Genomic DNA, 17,950 nt, shown 5'->3' on the forward strand with positions numbered 1-17,950 from the left:
TATCATTGTATGATAATTAAGTAACTAAAGACAGACACTAAATGAAAATGGTTTGCACCATTTTGTCCCTTATGCTTTTATTTTTCAGGCAAGTTGCATTTTATTAAAGATTACTGAAAACATGTTAAGTATCAAGGTAAAAAAAAAAATAAATCATCGAAACTGTTCTCTTGGCTTACACTTTTGCATACATGACATTTGTAGGCAAAACAGGAAGGAATCAAAAGTTCATTTTGTCCAGACTGCTTGTCTTCTGTCTTCCTCTATTCTTTGTACTACTAGCAAATGTGTACACCTTTTTAAAGACTACTGTCGCACAAGTTATTAAGATAAAGAAAAATCACCCAAACCAATTTTTGAAGAAAAAAAGCCATAAAAAGTCATCAAATTTGGTTCACGTGTAGGCCTGCAGTTCAGTTCCCGCTGCGTGACCGTGTGAATGTGAGCATGAATGCTTGTCTGTCTCCAGGTGTGCCCTGTGATTGGCTGGCAACCAGTCCAGGGTGTAGTCTGCCTTTTGTCCAACTCAGCTGGGAGAGGCTCCGACTTCCTGCATCACTGAGCCTGAATAGGATATTTCAGAAAATCTCTGCATAATTGTACATGTACAATTTCACTGTATTATTTGTGATTCGCAATTTTAAATTACATGTTCTATTGAATTTGAACTTTTTTTTTCCTCTCATGGTGACTTGAAAAGCGCCAAAGAAGTACAAATCTAAATTTGGGTAACATTTGGAATCAGCTGATCCCCTGACTGTGAATCAACCGACGGGTGCGACTGAGTCAACAAAATAAAGGAACAATTCGACTCAGCACTGCATTTACAAACGTTAATTAACAAACAACTTTTACGCAAATGAAACGGCAAGAGGTTACATTTAAAAATATGTCAAGGACTTAGATGTAGTCAGAATGCACACCGACTTATCGAATGGCTGTTTCAGAATTGACAAATTCTCTTGTTTCCGAGGGAATATTGAGTTAAAGTACTCAGACTCTTCACACTATTGTCTTCCATGGCATTTAAACTCACCGTCATCGTCTCTTTCTTGGACGACCGCAGCAGGTGTCATCTCCAAACTGCGCCGCTCCGCCAGTTCTCTGCTTGTGTCCAACGAGTGGGCTCCTTCAGCGGATTCTTTCCTCTGGAAACTGCTGCCTTGGACAGACACCATGCTCTGCACGTTCACACGATCAGTAACTTCCTCCTCATTGTTCAAATCAGCATCTTCTCCACTTTGTTGATCTTGAACTCGTCTCCTGCTCACAGGCATTGCTCCCATTTGTCTGCCAGGTGAAGCTTCAGCTTCTTCCTTTGTTCGAGGAGTCTCATCACTGTCAAGATCTTTGGAAGCATTGATAAAATATTGATTTCCAGCCCTCGAGGTAGAAACGACACTACAATAATGATTGTATCTCAACTGAGACAATTCCTTGTATATGATTGGAAACTTCCCAGTAATCTTAGACACTCAATGATTTGCAGTTGATTTTTTTTAAAATATTATAACAGTTTCATTTCAGACCACATCTACAAACTCAAGTATGTTAATTAATTTGGTTTTATTACTAAGACTTTTGGTGAATCTTTAAGTTCACTTTCCCATGTTTATTTATTTCATTTATGTTCATTGTTTGCACATCCACCTCACAATACAGAGATTGAGGGTTCGAATCTGGGCTCTGGCCTTCCTGTGTGGAGTTCGCATGTTCCCCCCCCGTGCCTGTGTGGGTTTTCTAGGGGTACTCCGGTTTCCTCCCTCATTCCAAAAACATGAATGGCAGGTTAATGGAACACTTTAAATTGTCCGTAGGTGTGATAGTGAGCGAGAATGGTTGTTTGTCTGTGTGTGCCCTGCCATTGAATGGGAAACAGTTTAGGGTGCAACCCGCCTATTGCCCGAAGACAGCTAGCCTCCTGCACGCCTGCGACCCTTGTGAGGATAAGCGGATAGGAAAATGGATGGGTGGATGTTCATTATTATAGATTAACCTGCAATTTTGTATTTTACACATACTAGAATGTCCTTGTTAATTCCATTCTCAAGGGAAGTTTCCAATTTGAGTTAAATTATAAGTATACTTTATAACTATTTCATTATTATTATTAAACCTCCTACCTTTGCTTTCCCCTCCAAGGCTTGAATCAGATACTGCAGGTTCTGCAATATTAATGATTGTTACAACTAATTGGCCATAAATCCAGAGTAGAACACTGTTTTAAACATTTCTCATGTCTTAAAAAATTGTTACCACACACCGTCACCTGCAATTGTATCTTGGCTGGCACTCTCAAAAGACTGATCTTCGGAAAGGTCTATGAATAAATGTTGCAAAAAAAAAAATAATAATAATAATGCATCAGTAAAGTGAACAATGGTATACTTTTTTTCAATATTACCTTCCTACTGATCTGTAAAGAGAACAAATTTACTCTATACCTGCTTTTTTATGTAGTACAGTACCTGCCGAATCTTGTTCAGAATCTTGTTCTTTCTCTGTTTCACTTGGAGGGTTTCTGTGCGCTGCAAAAGCAGATGACGTATATACTCATAATTTAAAAAAAAAAAAGAAGCCATGTCCCATCATGTCACAGGCATAACTAAAAATAATAAAGCCAATACTGTTTTGATTTTGCTCAGTATGTGTAATTCTTTTGACCTACTTATCATCGGTTATTATTTGTCCTTATTCTAGTCATCTGTTGATTACTCACGGCATCACACACCTGTGTCAATTGCAGGTACGGTCTTTCTCGTGGGTTTGCTGAGCGCATCTACAACAGCAGTGATGAACATTTGATGTTTAGCGTTAACTGTGTTCTGGCGATTCAAAATACTGAATAATACTAAATACTGTGAAATAAAATAAAAGGAAGACAATAACAATAACTGTTGTATGGTGAAAATCTGGCATGAATATTCTCACCATTCAAAAAGGTTACCACATTTTCTCTTCGAGCTACAAAAAAATCATAATAATAAACACACACAAGAAACAGTTCATGTATTTGCAAGATAGCGGAAGAACAACTCTTTCTTGTATGCTCAAATTGGCTCACCTCTGATTGGAGCTGCTGTCGCAAGCGGAAGGAGCATCAGCCAACATATGACACTGAAAATAGTGAGAGTTCAAAGTGTTTGTGAAAGTGCCTTTCAATGCCGTGTTCTGCTGGAAATAGAACATTAATATAAGAAAACTCACAGCCTCATTGTTGACGTCGGTGTCCAGCAGCCACTGTGAGGAGTCAGAATTGCAAATGAGGCTTTTTATTGACTGCATCTTGTTCTACTCCCGCAGGCCTTTGCCCTTTAATGAAAGACTCTGACCTGACTCGATTGTCTTTGTTTGACAGTGCATGGCTTGACTGGGCAAAGGGAGCTTGCAAAGTTGACAAAGCGCTATTCACAGTATCAATCAAATGTCTTGTCTCGAGTGGTCATATGTGGATAATTATCGGGGAAATGCCCCTGGCTGTTTTTTTTTTTTTTCACTAAAGTATCGTCTAACCGCATATTACTCCTTGTTACAGCTCCAGTGTCACGATTGTAAACAGATGTGACCACTGCCAAAACAAAAGGTCTTCTTCACAGGTAACTTAATGGACATTCACCAATGGTGGGAAATTATTTAACTAGACCTTTCAGGTGTCTGTACTTTTATTGACTATTTAGTTTTCAGTCAACTAGTAATCTTTTTTTTTAACTCAAGTATTTGCACTTCCACTTAACAGCTTGTGAGTGCTTTTGCCACCTCTGAGATAGTGACATTATTTGAGCATTTGTAATGGTTTAATGCGGTGATTCCCAACCAAAGTGTTGTGAGAGATCAAGAGTGCTGTGGGATTTTTTTTGCCCCCAAATTATTATTAGTTCATTATAAATATATCTTGGTTCAGTTAACTGTGCCAGTGTCGTGACAGGCAAAAGCTATTCCATTCGGTGGCAGAACGTGTAAAGAACCTGTGGATGTTGCAATTTATAGAAGATAATAAGTCAGGGATTCTTGTGAGTACATCCGCTCTGTGGTCAACTGAACAGGCCCAAATTTCACCCAAAATTTGGAGAATCCCTGACTTATTATCAACTGAACAGGCCCAAATTTCTGACTTATTATCAACTGAACAGGCCCAAATTTCACCCAAAATTTGGAATGAAATTGAAGGGAGCTCATCATTATTTCACCATTAAAACTTTTTTTCACCTTTTTATAGGTACCTTGCCTCAATAAGGTTTGGGAAATACTGGTTAAATGACGATGTGTGTTATCCATGATAAAAATATCTAATTATGTAGCCAAGAGGAAATATGTTCACCTTCATTGTGACCTGTTGTTGGCGGATGCGTCCCCAAAAAAGTCTTGGGAAAAAGAAAAGGGAGAGCGCCCCCTGCCGCCAACGGCGCCCGAGCTAAGCTCCTGATCCCAAGCATCGCCATATTGATGTCCCAGCAACGCTGAGAGGTAATGGTTTTTAACCACGAATCGTCCTTAGTTTGTAACCGCCGTTGACCGTTCCACGTTCGGAGGGTAGCCGGGACCACGTAGCGCAGTCTCGCTACCTCTCTGCGGCTACATTCGTGTTTGCGGGGTGTGTTTTTAAGGCGTTGTCAGCCTCGCCATCCAAACAGGCTATTCACTCCCCCATGAGCCTGTTAGCTTAGCACTTTTTAGCTCTAGGAAATATATTTTTCGAAGCTTGTGGCTCGGCTAAACATAAACGATAATCATCGAAATCGGCGGTTCGCCTCTCCCGGTGCCAAAGATGGAATTTGTCGCGAGCTCGCGCCCTTGTGGCGTTGGCATGTTCTGTTAAGTGTGACTTGCAACCGGCTTTAGCCTCTCCACTTGACGAGCTAATGCTAACTTGTTAGCAGCCCGGCCAGCTAGCCGGGTTGCCCCGCGAAGCTGAGCTAAGCTAACGTTAGCTTCTTCGCTGCATTGCACTTGTACAGGCCGTTAAAAAAGGGGTTCCGGCATGCACCCGCCGCGTTCGTTAAAGCTTGAAGCGGGCAAATTAGCCACATCCCCACGAAGCTCTTTGAAATCTGATCACAGCATTCGGGTGGATTGATTGCTTGGCTACATCAAAGATATTTAGTCGTATTAGCCATAATGGATGGCGTGCGTTAGCTTAGTTTGCTTTATTGACAGCATTGATTGGAATCAACCTACTTTGCCCCCCCCCCCCCAACTCCCCCTTACAGGAGGTATTGTGTGGTTGTTGCCCCCAGTGATGACTGTATTGAACCCCGCACGTCCTGATTAAACTGGTTGGATGCCCCCATTTAACAGCCAGGTGAATTGACTTTACAGTATTGCACATCCACTTATAATGTTATAGCCTTATAATGTAATTACATTCACGGAAACTCGAGACCAACTTCTTTTGTGACTCCTTGTTATGTGTATTGGTTCCACTATTGTCTGCTATACTTTTAAAATATGTCTTGTCATATCTGCTTGCCAGCGTAGCTCTCAAACTTTAGAGGCCTCTCAACCAATCTCGTTTAGATTCATCTGTCATCACCTTCCTGGAGGAAACCTCCCAGGTATTGTCATCTTTTACTCAGTGAGAAAATATTCCAAATATGTAGATGCAATCTTCTACTGTACTTGTTGAGGGAGTGTACACTTCCCCGATCTTGTTGCTGTTTGTCTTATTTTAGGACATTTCGAGAAGATTCTCTGTGGAATATGTCTGGCCCTGTTCCAAGCCGCTCTCGAGTTTACCCCGATGTAAACACACAGAGACCTCGGGAATACTGGGATTATGAGTCCCACGTTGTTGAGTGGGGGTAAGGCATATGTGCGCCGTGAAATATTTGCTTGTTGGTTGTGGCAATAATTTCTACATTGTCACTTTACAGAAACCAGGACGACTATCAGCTAGTCAGAAAACTCGGTCGAGGCAAATATAGCGAGGTTTTTGAAGCTATAAACATCACAAACAATGAAAAAGTGGTTGTCAAAATACTAAAGGTATGGCAGGCATCAGGTTCTGGACAAGTATTGTAGCAAAATATGTTGTGAGTGTTTTACAATTCCAACATTGTTCCTCTCCTCTTTTCAAAGCCGGTGAAAAAAAAGAAAATCAAGAGAGAAATTAAGATCCTGGAGAACCTCCGGGGCGGCCCAAATATCATCTCACTGTTAGATATTGTCAAGGATCCCGTGGTATGTATTTGCACTCATCTCAATACTGTCCACATTTATGTGTTGTGACACTTTCAATTTGGTCAGCTTCCAAAACAAAACTTCCCACTGAAATTTACACTAATTGGTTTGACAATCCAAACTTTTGCTATCATCACACCTTTATTTGCTGGACTGAAGATAATTAATATTGTACCATGCTTAACTCACCTTAGTATAAAAGTTAACTATTATATTATGAAATTATGGCAAATATACTTAGCGTCAGTGACAAGGGAAGAGGGGATAAAACACTGCATTCCCAATGTATTTGCATTTAATTGTTTTCACATCGTCACCCACTAATGCAGTGCTTCAAATATTACTCACACATATCGTCCTTATCACATGTACACGAACACAAGTGATAAGCATATGGTGGCTAGTGCAAGAAGCTAACAATGATATACCCGCAGAGCGGTATACTCACTTTTTCTCTGTACGAGGTGTATGTGGGTGTACGACGGAGTTGCGTTCCTATGGCGGCAACGTAATCAAAATTTGTGCTGAAGTCAGAATGTGCTGTAGTCTGTTTCTAACCAATGCTTGCACAGTAGTGTAGCCATTATTAGAGTGAATGTGTTAATGAAAAACACTGCTAGACCACAAATGTAAAACATAAAAACCTTGAAGCATGGTGGAAACTGACCATGCCTTCCTGTGTTGTGTACTCACATGACTGGTGAGTAATCTTTTCCATTGCGCATTGTTTAGAACCTCAAAACTTTGAATGTCAGGACCATCGTAAACCAAGGACCACCTTTACACACGCACCTTGGGGCAGAACGATTTAGAAAATATTCTAATTGTGGTTTGTTTCCTTAGTATCAATTTAATATGCAATTTTTTTTTCAAAGTATTCAGTGTATTCTTTAGGCTTTTTCAAAAAATTGAAGTCAGATCAATTATACATTATAGGACACACAAATAAAGGCAAATGTACCAAATATGTTACTTTTGTTGGGATGCACCTATTCACATGAATTTAAATAGTACCATGTCTGGGTTGCGAAGTACGTCTTTGTAAAAGTTGTATTTGTGCGGGAGTGGAAGAGTTGCATTTACAATGCGGTTTTCCATGGCACACATGAGCACAGCAGTGCATGCACACCAACGTAATGACGTCACCCGCTCACGCAGGCTTTCACGCCTGCTAAAAATATGTTTCCGGTTTTGGAAACGAGTGAGACTGAAGTATATTGTAGCCATGCCTGCACTTCCTAACATTCTTTGGTTGAGTGTGGTGGGTGGACTTTCTGGTGCTGGCATCGGGCGGTGGCTGGCAACGTGCCTAGGTCCCCGCAGCCGGTGCAGGGCTGACAGCGAGAACGCTGCCAGCCGCGGGAAACCTCCCTCTCAGCCATCCGTGCGGGTATTCCGGCTTCGCCGCTTACCTGTGATTGACGCTGGTGCAGAAAGGTCCGTCTTCCCACGCCGAATCAATTCGTGCTGCACCGCAATTTATATTCTCCACGACAACATAATTCTGCCACACAAGTGTGTCGTAAACTGAATTATGTACTGTGGACCCCTGCATACACAAGGTTTGACACCCATGGAGTCACCTATTCATAGATATTTATTAATACCCCCCCCCCACCCCCATAATGCAATCTAGCTTTACCACTTCAACATATCCAACTTAATGTTTCATGAAATTTAATATGTAAACGTGAACTGGACTTCTTAAACACTTATTACCGACACTGATAGATAAATAAAATGTACACAAATAAAAATTAAGCTTACTGCTCTCCAGTCATTAATTTCACACATGGTGTGGTAGAAGTTAAGCTTATACTGGCTTGTATGAAATATTGTCCAATTTCAAAAAATTGGAAGCATCATCATCAATTAAACGAGTGGTCACGTCATTTTTGTCCTCTGTATCATTCATGAAATTGGATGATGCAACACCTGGCCAGATTTAGAGAAATTTATCCTCAATGTGACCGCTGACAACTTTACAGGGCGCCGCCATTTTCAAATCAGGGGGATGCACTTTGATTAGTCACGGCTCACGTATCACGCATGCTGTTGTGTTTGTGTGTGCTCGAACATCAGAGACACGTAAATGGAAGTCAGCCCTTTTACTTTACGTGGGCAGCACACATCAGACAGCTGTTGCAGTCCATCAGCACAGACATGTGTTGAACACCCAAACGGCTTTGCCAACCAACATCACTGGAATAGATGGAGAAACAAAGATAGATGTAATTAATAAACTGAATCATTTCTCACTTGACCCATGATGATTTTTCAGGTTCGTTTACTACTCATCATTTTTACTCGCGTAACATGTTCTACAAAACAACACAAACAGTTGCTCAGCTATTTGTGTCCAGCAACAGTGTGGAGCTTTCATGCTGCTTGCTAATTAGCCGTCATTTCATTTCACAATTTCTTGAGTCGGTGGCTCAACTGACTATATCCAGCACACATAACTACTTGTAATAATTGAACATTTCACATTTATGATTGTTGACCTCAACAGTTTTCTGAGCAGATCAAGGAGGAACTATCAGTCTTGACACACCCAACACCAAAGGATCATCCCTCATGATCATCTTTCTAAGCTGTCTGCAAATCCGACCGTTGTGGTCTTTGAATGCAAGGCAGGGAAATTGTTCAGATTTGGCTCGATTTTTACTCTGGGCATATCCTGATTTAGACACCTTTGCATACTTCCCCATAACTACACTGGGTAATGTTCTCTTGAACGATCTTTCCATTAGAAAGTGTCACCAAGGGGAAAATGAAAGCACACAGTGAGTGCATACTTTGTTGGTGGCTCAAATTAGGTACTTTAAATGGTCGATGATGCAAAGTCAACTTTTTTTGAGCTTTGAGTTATGTTAAAATGCTAATTGCTCACCAAAAGCGCCCCTCAAGAGGTGTTTTCCTCCATTCACTCATCTCTGAGCATTCCTGCTCACAAACTCACTCCTAAAAAAAGCCATTGGGTCCTCAATCTTTTACGAAGAAGATAGAGTGCGCCACTCCAGTAGTGCCCCTGCAGACTAAACACGCGGCCCCTTCCTCGAGCAGCCAGCGGGATGCCTGACAAGCGTATTTGGGAAAGAGGTGCTTTCGTGTGCTTTTGTGTTGCTTTCGGATTGGAAAATTAGCCACCAAAATAACTCCTATTTTATGAAATAATAGTAATAATCACCATTGTGCCAAAAGTTACACACACACACACACACACACACACATATATATATATATATATATATATATATATATATATATATATATATATATATATATATATATATATATATATATAGTTATTTCAGGCACGCTAACATTTCATGGACCATGACGCGCATGTATTCACTTTGCACTGTTTTTTCTCTTCGCAGTCCCGTACCCCTGCTCTGGTTTTTGAACATGTGAACAACACAGACTTCAAGGTATGGCTCCACTGGCTTTTCATCTCATTCAAGAGCACAACAATCACCTGATACCAAATCTGAATGGGTTTTTCTCTTTTTTTTTTACAGCAATTGTATCAAACCCTATCTGACTTTGACATACGGTTTTACATGTATGAAATCTTAAAGGTAAGTTGCAAGATGGTGGCGTGATTGATTTAGTTTTTTAGCACTGTGTCGATGTAATATTGACAGGTTACATTGCTGTTATTTAGGCTCTGGATTACTGCCATAGTATGGGCATTATGCACAGAGATGTGAAGCCACACAATGTAATGATCGACCACGAACACAGAAAGGTACTGGCTCACTTTGATGAAAAAATGGACTCAATTCAATGGTATTTGTTTAACTAATTTCTGATATGTTTTGTTGCAAATGTTCAGCTCCGCTTAATCGACTGGGGATTGGCTGAGTTCTACCACCCGAACCAGGAATACAACGTGCGAGTGGCCTCCAGGTACTTCAAAGGACCTGAACTACTGGTAGATTACCAGGTGAGGAGCACCATAATGGTCTTTAGTGTTTGTTTTTTGTGGGGGGCCGAATCATTGAAAACCTTGACCCTTCTCTTGTTCTCTGCAGATGTACGATTACAGTCTTGACATGTGGAGTTTGGGCTGCATGTTGGCCAGCATGATCTTCCGAAAGGAACCTTTCTTTCACGGTCACGACAACTACGATCAGGTAAGGCGACAGCGGGCCTTGCCATACAATGCACTTTTCATCTGAGTAGTTGTCAGTTAATGACCTATCCATTTGTTTGCAGCTTGTGCGAATTGCAAAAGTCCTAGGAACGGAGGACCTGTATGACTACATTGACAAGTACAACATTGAATTGGATCCGCGGTTCAATGACATTTTGGGAAGGTAAGCCAAAGAGGGTGTCCTTAAAGATTTTTACCATCTCATTCCTATTGTCATTTTATGTCAGGTTATTTTCCAGGGTATTTGTTTTGGGGGGGAGTGAATGTTAAGTACTGGTAATTAAGTATTTCCAGTGTTCCTGCAGATCCTTAAAATGCCTCGAAAACACTTAAGCGCCGATCCCGCAAACATTAAATAGTAAAAGCAGAAACTTAAAAATAAAAATAGCATCTTAAAACATCTATTTCAGTATTGACAACCTTACCAATTGTCAATACTGTGTACTGCATTGTTTCACTGAACTAAGTGCTGTTGCATTTTGTGAGAGGTTTTTGTGAGACACTTGGGCTTGTGCTTCACTGAGGATCATAACAAAGATCCTCAGTGATGACAGGGTGGCAATTGCTGTGATCAAGCTCTTATTTTTTTTTTACATGGATGCTACTTTTTTAATCTACTTTCTCATCTACTCCCTGAAATGCCTGGGAACTCTGATCAACTCAGTAACAAGTTGTTTGTGTGTCGTTGGCATGGCGACAAGTCCTGGTATATACTCGCTGAACCAACTAAAACACGGTTGCCGCTGTGCTGAGTGTAGTGTGGCAGAGCCTTAACAGTTGGGGGTCTACGAGTGGGCGGCCGGATGTGGGTACCTCTGGTATAACGTGACCTTTTTTTTGTATTTCCTTTCTATGCGTTCCCCTTCTTTAGACACTCTCGTAAAAGGTGGGAGAGGTTTGTACACAGTGAGAACCAGCACCTGGTAAGCACAGAGGCTCTGGACTTCCTGGACAAACTGCTGCGCTATGACCATCAAGCCCGGCTGACAGCCAAAGAGGCCATGGATCATCCATACTTCTGTTAGTATGCTTTTTTTGTTGGACTGTTCTGCATCACTTGGGTCAGCTGACTTCAACAGGATACGCGTGTATTCGCTGCATCTTGTGACATGAACTCCACCTTCGTTCTAGATCCCATCGTCAGAGATCAGGGAAGGGGGGCCACTCCTGGAGGGATGGCGGCCAGCTCAGCACCAGTCAGCTCCTCAAGTATGATGGCTGGTAGGTTGTCGTATCCCCAATGCGGAATAGACCCCGTGGTCCGAGCCCCTACGAGTAAGCAGGCTTCTTTGTGTGTCCCAGGCATCAGCTCAATGACCTCCTCACAGCCGCTGGCGAACATCGCTGGATCACCAGTCATCTCCGCCCCCAACACTCTGGCCACACAAGTCCCTACAGCCACTGGGGCCCAGCCCTGAGGGACCCCCTCCCATCCTTGTTGCCCCTCGTCCCGTGTTTGTGTGTGCTCATGGCCACATCCTGCCTAGTTCTCACTGTGGCCCTCGCGCCACGGTTCCCCTTTTTATGTCGACAATAACAAAGATGATTTAAATTGCTTTTCACATTCATTTATATTTTGACACCTGGACTTGACAGAACATGTATTGTTACACCTGTCAGGATTATTAGAATTAATTTGGGTGTGTTGACAATTCTAATAAGATGTAGACATGAAGAGAATGGATAATAAAATTTATTTTGTATGTTCCAAATATACAGTCTTGCTTGAAACTGTTTTGATGCGGGAACCTGCTGTACGACACTGTGAACCTCCCCACGACTTCACGCGACAGTCAGGACTCTGGTGTGCTCAGTGCTGTGCACACACACAACACACACATCGCCATGTGCAGGAGTTGTCGGTCGTTTGAAGTTGTTAGTTGCTATTATTCAAGAATTGGACTTTTGTAGATATTCTACAGTAACTGTCAGGTTGCATGCACCCAATGCTGAATATCACAGGGTCGATAGTTTGCCAATTTCATGTTGCGTTCACTTCTGTACGTGTATGTATGTGTTCATGTTTGTTTTTTTATGAAGTCTCTTACAAATGATTTTGATGACATAGACAATTTTGTAACTTTTGGTTTTATGCTGGGAAGAGTCATCACCTTCAGAAAACAACTTCAAAAAATAAACAGTTTAAACAGGGATTTGCAGGCACCGTCTTTTGAATTTAACGCTCCCCTAATCGTGCTTCAATATTTCACAGATCTGGTGATTATTGCCATTTATTTCAGCACCCTAGCATTTGCAGTTTAAAAGCAAAACAGTAAGTCAACTTTTTAAGAGAAGTGCCGGTCAAATAGACCTTCACTCAATAGCAGCGGCAGGTGTGTCCAAACTTTATCCTGCAGAATTTTAATTTTCTTTGTCAAAGGCATTCCAAACTGTTTTGGAGACTGCCAAATCGCAATCTAACATGACAATATAGCTTTTCTTCAAAATACTGTATAACAATCAAAACTCAATCAGCCAGCTGGTCCTCGAGTTACGACGGCTTTGCAGTCTCGTACTTACCAGTAAGCTTCGTTTCACGTCGACGTAACGCAAACAGGTAGTACGTAATAGTCTATCAATCGTCTACGCACACGCTGTACAGTTCTTTTGTAATCATTGCGTGCATTTATATGAAGCAATATTTCTAAATAAATAGAATGTAAGTATATACGGCGATTTCTTTTGCCGTGCGCTGTTCGTAATGTCGAGGCCGTCGTAAACAGGACTTTTTCACCAGTACAGTATTTCGCCACCGCTGTTTTTTCTCTGTATTGTCTTGATTTCATACGTTAGATCCATATCCATGCCTTCATTTCAATTAATTTACAGCGAAAAATGCCTTCTTTCTCAGTTGCAGTAACGCTAAAAGGAAGAAGTTTTTTCAAATGATCAAAAATGAAATTATGCGCGTAGATTTTGAGTTTCCGGTTTCCTGTTAGAGTTCATGCTGCATTCAAGTGCTCATAACATGTAGGAAATTATATTAGCATTTTCACGAAGAAAAGAGACTGTTGACTCGTGATGACACCGCGTGGCCAAGTACAGCAATCCACTCTAAATGTGCACATCTGTTTATAAATATGAAATAGAATTAAGCATTCCAATTTGTCATTTCGCTGCGTCCACGTCTGTCCCCAAACAGACGTTAGAGGCGATCTCTCGTCCGCTCCCCCGAGGCAGGCGGGCACGCCCCGTCTGCTTGTAGTCGTGCGTCGAAAAGTTTACTCAGTTTTGCAGCACTTTGCTGATCCTGCGGGCTCTTGAACATGGGCAAGTGTGGCCTCGTCGCACTTGTTGTAGCGGCGGTATCTGTGCTACTTGGGGAGAGGATAGTCAATTTAAGGTAAAATATATTTATTTCCCACGCAATTCCAATCAGTCACACACATGTGTCTTGTGGTCTTTCTGAATTTTTCATTCGGAAATAAAAGGAAGAGGACCTTCGCTTCACGAGAGCTGGTCAACAATCACCTCCCCAATTGTGTTCCACTGAAGAATCTGAGTAAGCGGGCTCATTATATTATTCCACAAGAAATACATAAATACATTGTGAATGTTAATAAATATGCATTCGCAGATGACGGTTCAGAGGACATCACTGTCTTTGGGGATGGACTCGCTTTTGTCAGCAATGTAAGTGTTTGAACCACTATGAGTTTCGGATTATTTTAATTTACTATATGTTTCTAAAGTTTGCACAATCGTGGTGCCTACTTATCAAAGCACTGCATTAATAAATGTTGTGAAGCGTGACTACAGAGGGCAACAGTGAAATGGGGGAATGGGGGAGTGAAAACTATTGACAGAAATTCTACTGTCTGCAAGCATTGCTTGAAAAAAGCCCCGTTAAAGGAAACAAAAGCAATATGACCTGGCTTTGCCTGTTATTCTACCTTGATATAATGCCTGCTGGACACACAGAATCAACTATCAATTCCACACACTAAAAAATATGTGCTAACAAATACTAATTTAATCAATTATTATGCCTACGCATGTTTGTGAAAAGTACAAAGTGTGTTGGCTTATGTCCTTGATCATATTTGCAACAACAACAAGTTGAACATCATTGTTGTCTGCAATCTTTCTGTTCACAGGGTCTAAAGTACCCCGGAATTTGCTCTTCCGATGCTCCAGGGAAGATCTTCCTCCTCGATCTGAAAGAGTCTCGGGTGAGGCCGATCGAGCTGCGCATGGCGAGAAACTTTGACCTGGAGACGTTCAACCCTCACGGCATCAGCGTCTACACAGACCCAAATGGTATGAGCTGTTCAACATTGAGTTCATGAAGTTAAAAAATATTCACCTTGAGTGCAATAACAATTGAGGATTTTTGTTGTTGTTGTATTTTTTTTTTCTTTTTTCAAAACGTTGGTATGAGAGTCAATACGCTAAGCATGCGTACAAACCTGTTACCTATGCAAGCATTTGCAAAACCTTACCCTGGGTGTGTCTGTTCTATTAACTAATCTGTGTTTAAATATACATCTTGGTACAATGTCGAAACACAATTCATTTCAAGAATTGCCCCCAAAGTAACACCACATAATGCCAGCTGAATGTCAAGAAGGCATATGAAGCAGCGTCTGTCCTCCCTCTTTTAGACACAAAAATGCTGCTACAAGTTGTTTTTAACACAGTGCTTTGTTGGTCTTGTTGTTTTTCAGATGACACGGTGTACCTTTTTGTTGTTAGTCATCCTCACCACAAAAGCCAAGTCGAGTTGTTTAAATTTGTCGAGGAGGAATTGTCGCTGATGCATCTGAAGACCTTCAAACATGAACTTCTTAACAGGTGCACTTCTCAAGGCAACGTAATTTGCTTTGAAATTATTTCTTCATTTTGAACTTGAATGACCGTGAAACATCTAAGGTCAAGCCAAACTCTCTGATGTCAGTTGATCTCCTAATTTTTTTCCTCATGGGTAATTTTGCTACTTATGTTCTAATCTATACGTATAGGTCAAACTGTCGCCACTGCGAAAACTTTAATAACTGCACAGGCAAAGTTTTAAGTAACTATTAGCTGTCAAACAAGTGTAAAAATATGATTACACCTCTCACAAATAAAAACGACTCTTGGTAATGTCTTGCATGATATGAGACATGAGGGTGAACTCCGAGTTAATTTGCATGACTTGGGAGGTGTTTTTTTCTTGGACCTACAACCACACAGTCATTTGATTTTAGTGGTTCCACTTTTGTATTTTTGATGGTGACCCATTGGTAAAGTGGTTAGCGCGTCAACCTCGCAGTGCAGAGGTCGTGGGTTCGATCCCGACTCCAGCCTTCCTGTGCGGAGTTTGCATGTTCTCCCCGCGCCTGTGTAGGTTTTCTCCGGGTACTCCGGTTTACTCGCACATTCCAAAAACATGCACGGCAGGCTGAGTGAACACTCTAAATTGTCCCACGGTGTGAGTGAGAGCGCGGATGGTTGTTTGTCTCTGTGTGCCCTGCGATTGGCTGGCAACCGGTTCAGGGTGTCCCCCGCCTATTACCCGAAGACAGCTGGGATAGGCTCCAGCACTCCCCGTGACCCGTATGAGGATAAAGCAGATAAGAAGATGGCAGCTTATTAATTGGTGATTCCCAAACCAACATGCAAACAAAAAAAAAAACAACATGCTGAAATTATCCACTTGCACTAAATTGGTCTGAAAATTATTTGACTACAACAAAATCTTTTTTCGTCGATCTATGCCAGTGACAAATAGTGACAGGCAGAACCAATACCACTAGATGGCAGGGGGCACAAAACTAACGGGTCACTTTGTTTTGACATTTTTGGTCAGTGATGAGGTGAAGATGAGGCGTTTGCAAATGTGGTGCAATTATTGAACATTTTTTACAATTTAGTGAAATCACTTATGTTGTTGGAATTTTCATGAATCGTTTATTTTTCGACACAAAGCCTTTTTGATTTTGTTTGCCTACGACTCAGATATTCACATCTCACACACCGTCAAATATTTTGGAACGCTGTATATGCCTATATCCTGTATTGCTCCGTTTATTGTGAACTGTTTTTCTTCTGTGTTTTTCTAGTGTCAATGATATACTGGCTTTGGGAGTGGATCGTTTCTATGTCACCAACGATCACTATTTTTCAAATGAACTCCTCAAAACGATTGTGGAGCCTGTCATGTGTCAACCTTGGACTAATGTTGTGTATTACAGTCCGGAGACAGTCAAAGTTGTCTCTGAGGGGTATTACTTTGCAAATGGCATCAACATCTCTCCGGACAAAAGGTGGGCGATTTTTTCACAAGATTTGGTCCCCCACAATGTCTTGAAACAAACCATTTCATGGATTAATCATTTTTTTGTTGTCATGAATAGGTATGTATATGTGATGGATTTACTTGACCATAAAGTGCATGTGTTAGAAATGAAGGAAGACCACGCATTGGACTTTGTCAAGGTAAATCATTTCAAAATAGAGAAAAAATATCTCATTTGTAATTAATACTGATGATTCATTTTAACTTTGGAGAAATATTTTACATAAGTCAAATACTTGAGGAAGACCATGTAGACAAACCGAATGATAATGTCTTACGATGCCACCAGGCCGTGGATGTGGGTTCACTCTGTGACAACATCGAAGTCGACGCCAAAACAGGTGACCTGTGGTTAGGCTGCCACCCCAACGGATGGAAAGTTTTGAACAATGACCTTAAAGATCCACCTGGATCAGAGGTTTGCAAAGACTCACCCACAATACGAACCACTGCCACATCCAAATATCACAATGCAATTTTTCCATTCATCAACTCTGATGTAGCTTTGTCACTCATCGTATCTGCTGTGATGTTGTGTCATCTAGGTCATCTACATTAAGAACATTCATTCGGAAGAGCCACTGGTGACGCAGGTGTTTGCCGATGATGGTCACAAGATTATGGGCTCCTCTGTCGCTACGACGTATGGAGGGAAACTGCTCATTGGATCAATATTTCATAAGGCTTTATGCTGTGATTTGGACTAGGCGATGATGTGTACATTTCACAAAACCGCTGGAAACACTAATTGAAAGTAAAGCAAGTCTTTGGCACTGTTCTTCCCCCAATATTGCACTTAGGTCTCTCTTTGGAAATCTGTATTTGAGCCCAGTAAGGCAACATTACTGTACATTCATTTTTAGTGTTGGTAAACATAAAGGTGACTAAACTTTTTGCTGTGCGTTTGGCGACGAGTCTATCTCACCCAAATTCTACTTGGATGGATTTCATCTTATGCACCCGCAAATGCTATAGAAACTATTTTTCCGATAGATGAATAAGCCTACACGATATTGTACGTTCAAACACTAAATATGTATTTGTTCATATTTTGTGCCATAAAATCAGAACGTGCAGAAATAAAAGGTTTTAAATGAAATTTGGTGCAGCACTGTTGCTTATGATATCCCCATAAATTCCAGACGGGAGTCGTTGAAGTAAGCGAAGCAGAAATTGCATGCGTTTCCTGAAGGAAGACTGTGGGGGAAGTGGGGGGCGGGGCAACTGAAGGAAATTTTCAGTCTTCTAGCACACACACAATTTTAATATACTTTGAACACATGGACATAGTCCTTTCTTTTTATGCTTTACTAAAATGTAACATTTGTTAT

At 41.2% G+C, this 17,950-nt stretch overlaps 3 protein-coding genes across 6 annotated transcripts; 2 read left to right on the top strand and 1 right to left on the bottom strand.

The window, feature by feature from the left end:
- Positions 1-46: 46 nt before the first annotated feature.
- On the bottom strand, positions 47-3,240 carry LOC109517599 (uncharacterized). Of its 2 annotated transcripts, none has more exons than XM_019872846.1 (9): positions 3,208-3,240; positions 3,065-3,117; positions 2,932-2,964; positions 2,732-2,779; positions 2,469-2,528; positions 2,270-2,320; positions 2,124-2,165; positions 1,037-1,348; positions 47-564 (listed from the first exon to the last, which is right to left on the bottom strand). In XM_019872846.1, the coding sequence occupies exons 1-9, from the start codon at positions 3,213-3,215 to the stop codon at positions 527-529; spliced, it is 645 nt and encodes a 214-aa protein (XP_019728405.1). In that variant the 5' UTR covers positions 3,216-3,240; the 3' UTR covers positions 47-526. The 2 variants fall into 2 exon arrangements, with proteins under 2 accessions (XP_019728405.1, XP_019728404.1); XM_019872845.1 differs by having other exon boundaries at positions 2,264-2,320.
- Positions 3,241-4,384: 1,144 nt separating this feature from the next.
- On the top strand, positions 4,385-12,492 carry LOC109517597 (casein kinase II subunit alpha). 3 transcript variants are annotated; one of them, XM_019872841.1, is made up of 15 exons: positions 4,385-4,464; positions 5,208-5,299; positions 5,471-5,552; positions 5,670-5,798; positions 5,871-5,982; positions 6,076-6,177; positions 9,561-9,611; positions 9,702-9,761; positions 9,848-9,931; positions 10,019-10,129; positions 10,218-10,319; positions 10,402-10,502; positions 11,211-11,359; positions 11,471-11,560; positions 11,642-12,492. In XM_019872841.1, exons 4-15 carry the CDS (start codon positions 5,698-5,700, stop codon positions 11,755-11,757), a joined length of 1,179 nt encoding a protein of 392 aa, XP_019728400.1. In that variant the 5' UTR covers positions 4,385-4,464; positions 5,208-5,299; positions 5,471-5,552; positions 5,670-5,697; the 3' UTR covers positions 11,758-12,492. The 3 variants fall into 3 exon arrangements, with proteins under 3 accessions (XP_019728400.1, XP_019728401.1, XP_019728402.1); XM_019872842.1 differs by having other exon boundaries at positions 5,476-5,552; XM_019872843.1 differs by lacking the exon at positions 5,208-5,299 and having other exon boundaries at positions 4,442-4,464.
- A 936-nt stretch (positions 12,493-13,428) lies between these two features.
- On the top strand, positions 13,429-17,718 carry LOC109517598 (serum paraoxonase/arylesterase 2-like). The gene is made up of 9 exons (XM_019872844.1): positions 13,429-13,682; positions 13,771-13,841; positions 13,917-13,972; positions 14,437-14,599; positions 15,007-15,133; positions 16,384-16,587; positions 16,678-16,759; positions 16,909-17,037; positions 17,165-17,718. The coding sequence occupies exons 1-9, from the start codon at positions 13,606-13,608 to the stop codon at positions 17,324-17,326; spliced, it is 1,071 nt and encodes a 356-aa protein (XP_019728403.1). The 5' UTR covers positions 13,429-13,605; the 3' UTR covers positions 17,327-17,718.
- The last annotated feature ends 232 nt before the right edge of the window (positions 17,719-17,950 follow it).

Source organism: Hippocampus comes, unplaced genomic scaffold (assembly GCF_001891065.2).
Source record: "Hippocampus comes isolate QL1 unplaced genomic scaffold, H_comes_QL1_v1.1 scaffold242, whole genome shotgun sequence".
In the NCBI taxonomy this organism is placed as follows: domain Eukaryota; kingdom Metazoa; phylum Chordata; class Actinopteri; order Syngnathiformes; family Syngnathidae; genus Hippocampus; species Hippocampus comes.

Bases quoted from the DNA above. Each gene is read 5' to 3' on its own strand.
- LOC109517597 (XM_019872841.1), top strand. From the start codon at position 5,698: ATGTCTGGCCCTGTTCCAAGCCGCTCTCGAGTTTACCCCGATGTAAAC. The intron at 9,612-9,701 runs GTATGGCTCCAC...TTTTTTTTACAG, and splicing joins TGAACAACACAGACTTCAAG to CAATTGTATCAAACCCTATC. The intron at 11,561-11,641 runs GTAGGTTGTCGT...TGTGTGTCCCAG, and splicing joins CTCCTCAAGTATGATGGCTG to GCATCAGCTCAATGACCTCC.
- LOC109517599 (XM_019872845.1), bottom strand. The intron at 2,780-2,931 runs GTGAGAATATTC...CTGCTGTTGTAG, and splicing joins TGTGGTAACCTTTTTGAATG to ATGCGCTCAGCAAACCCACG. The intron at 1,349-2,123 runs GTAGGAGGTTTA...ATGCTTCCAAAG, and splicing joins CCTTGGAGGGGAAAGCAAAG to ATCTTGACAGTGATGAGACT.
- LOC109517598 (XM_019872844.1), top strand. From the start codon at position 13,606: ATGGGCAAGTGTGGCCTCGTCGCACTTGTTGTAGCGGCGGTATCTGTG. The intron at 16,760-16,908 runs GTAAATCATTTC...CGATGCCACCAG, and splicing joins ACGCATTGGACTTTGTCAAG to GCCGTGGATGTGGGTTCACT. The intron at 17,038-17,164 runs GTTTGCAAAGAC...TGTGTCATCTAG, and splicing joins AAGATCCACCTGGATCAGAG to GTCATCTACATTAAGAACAT.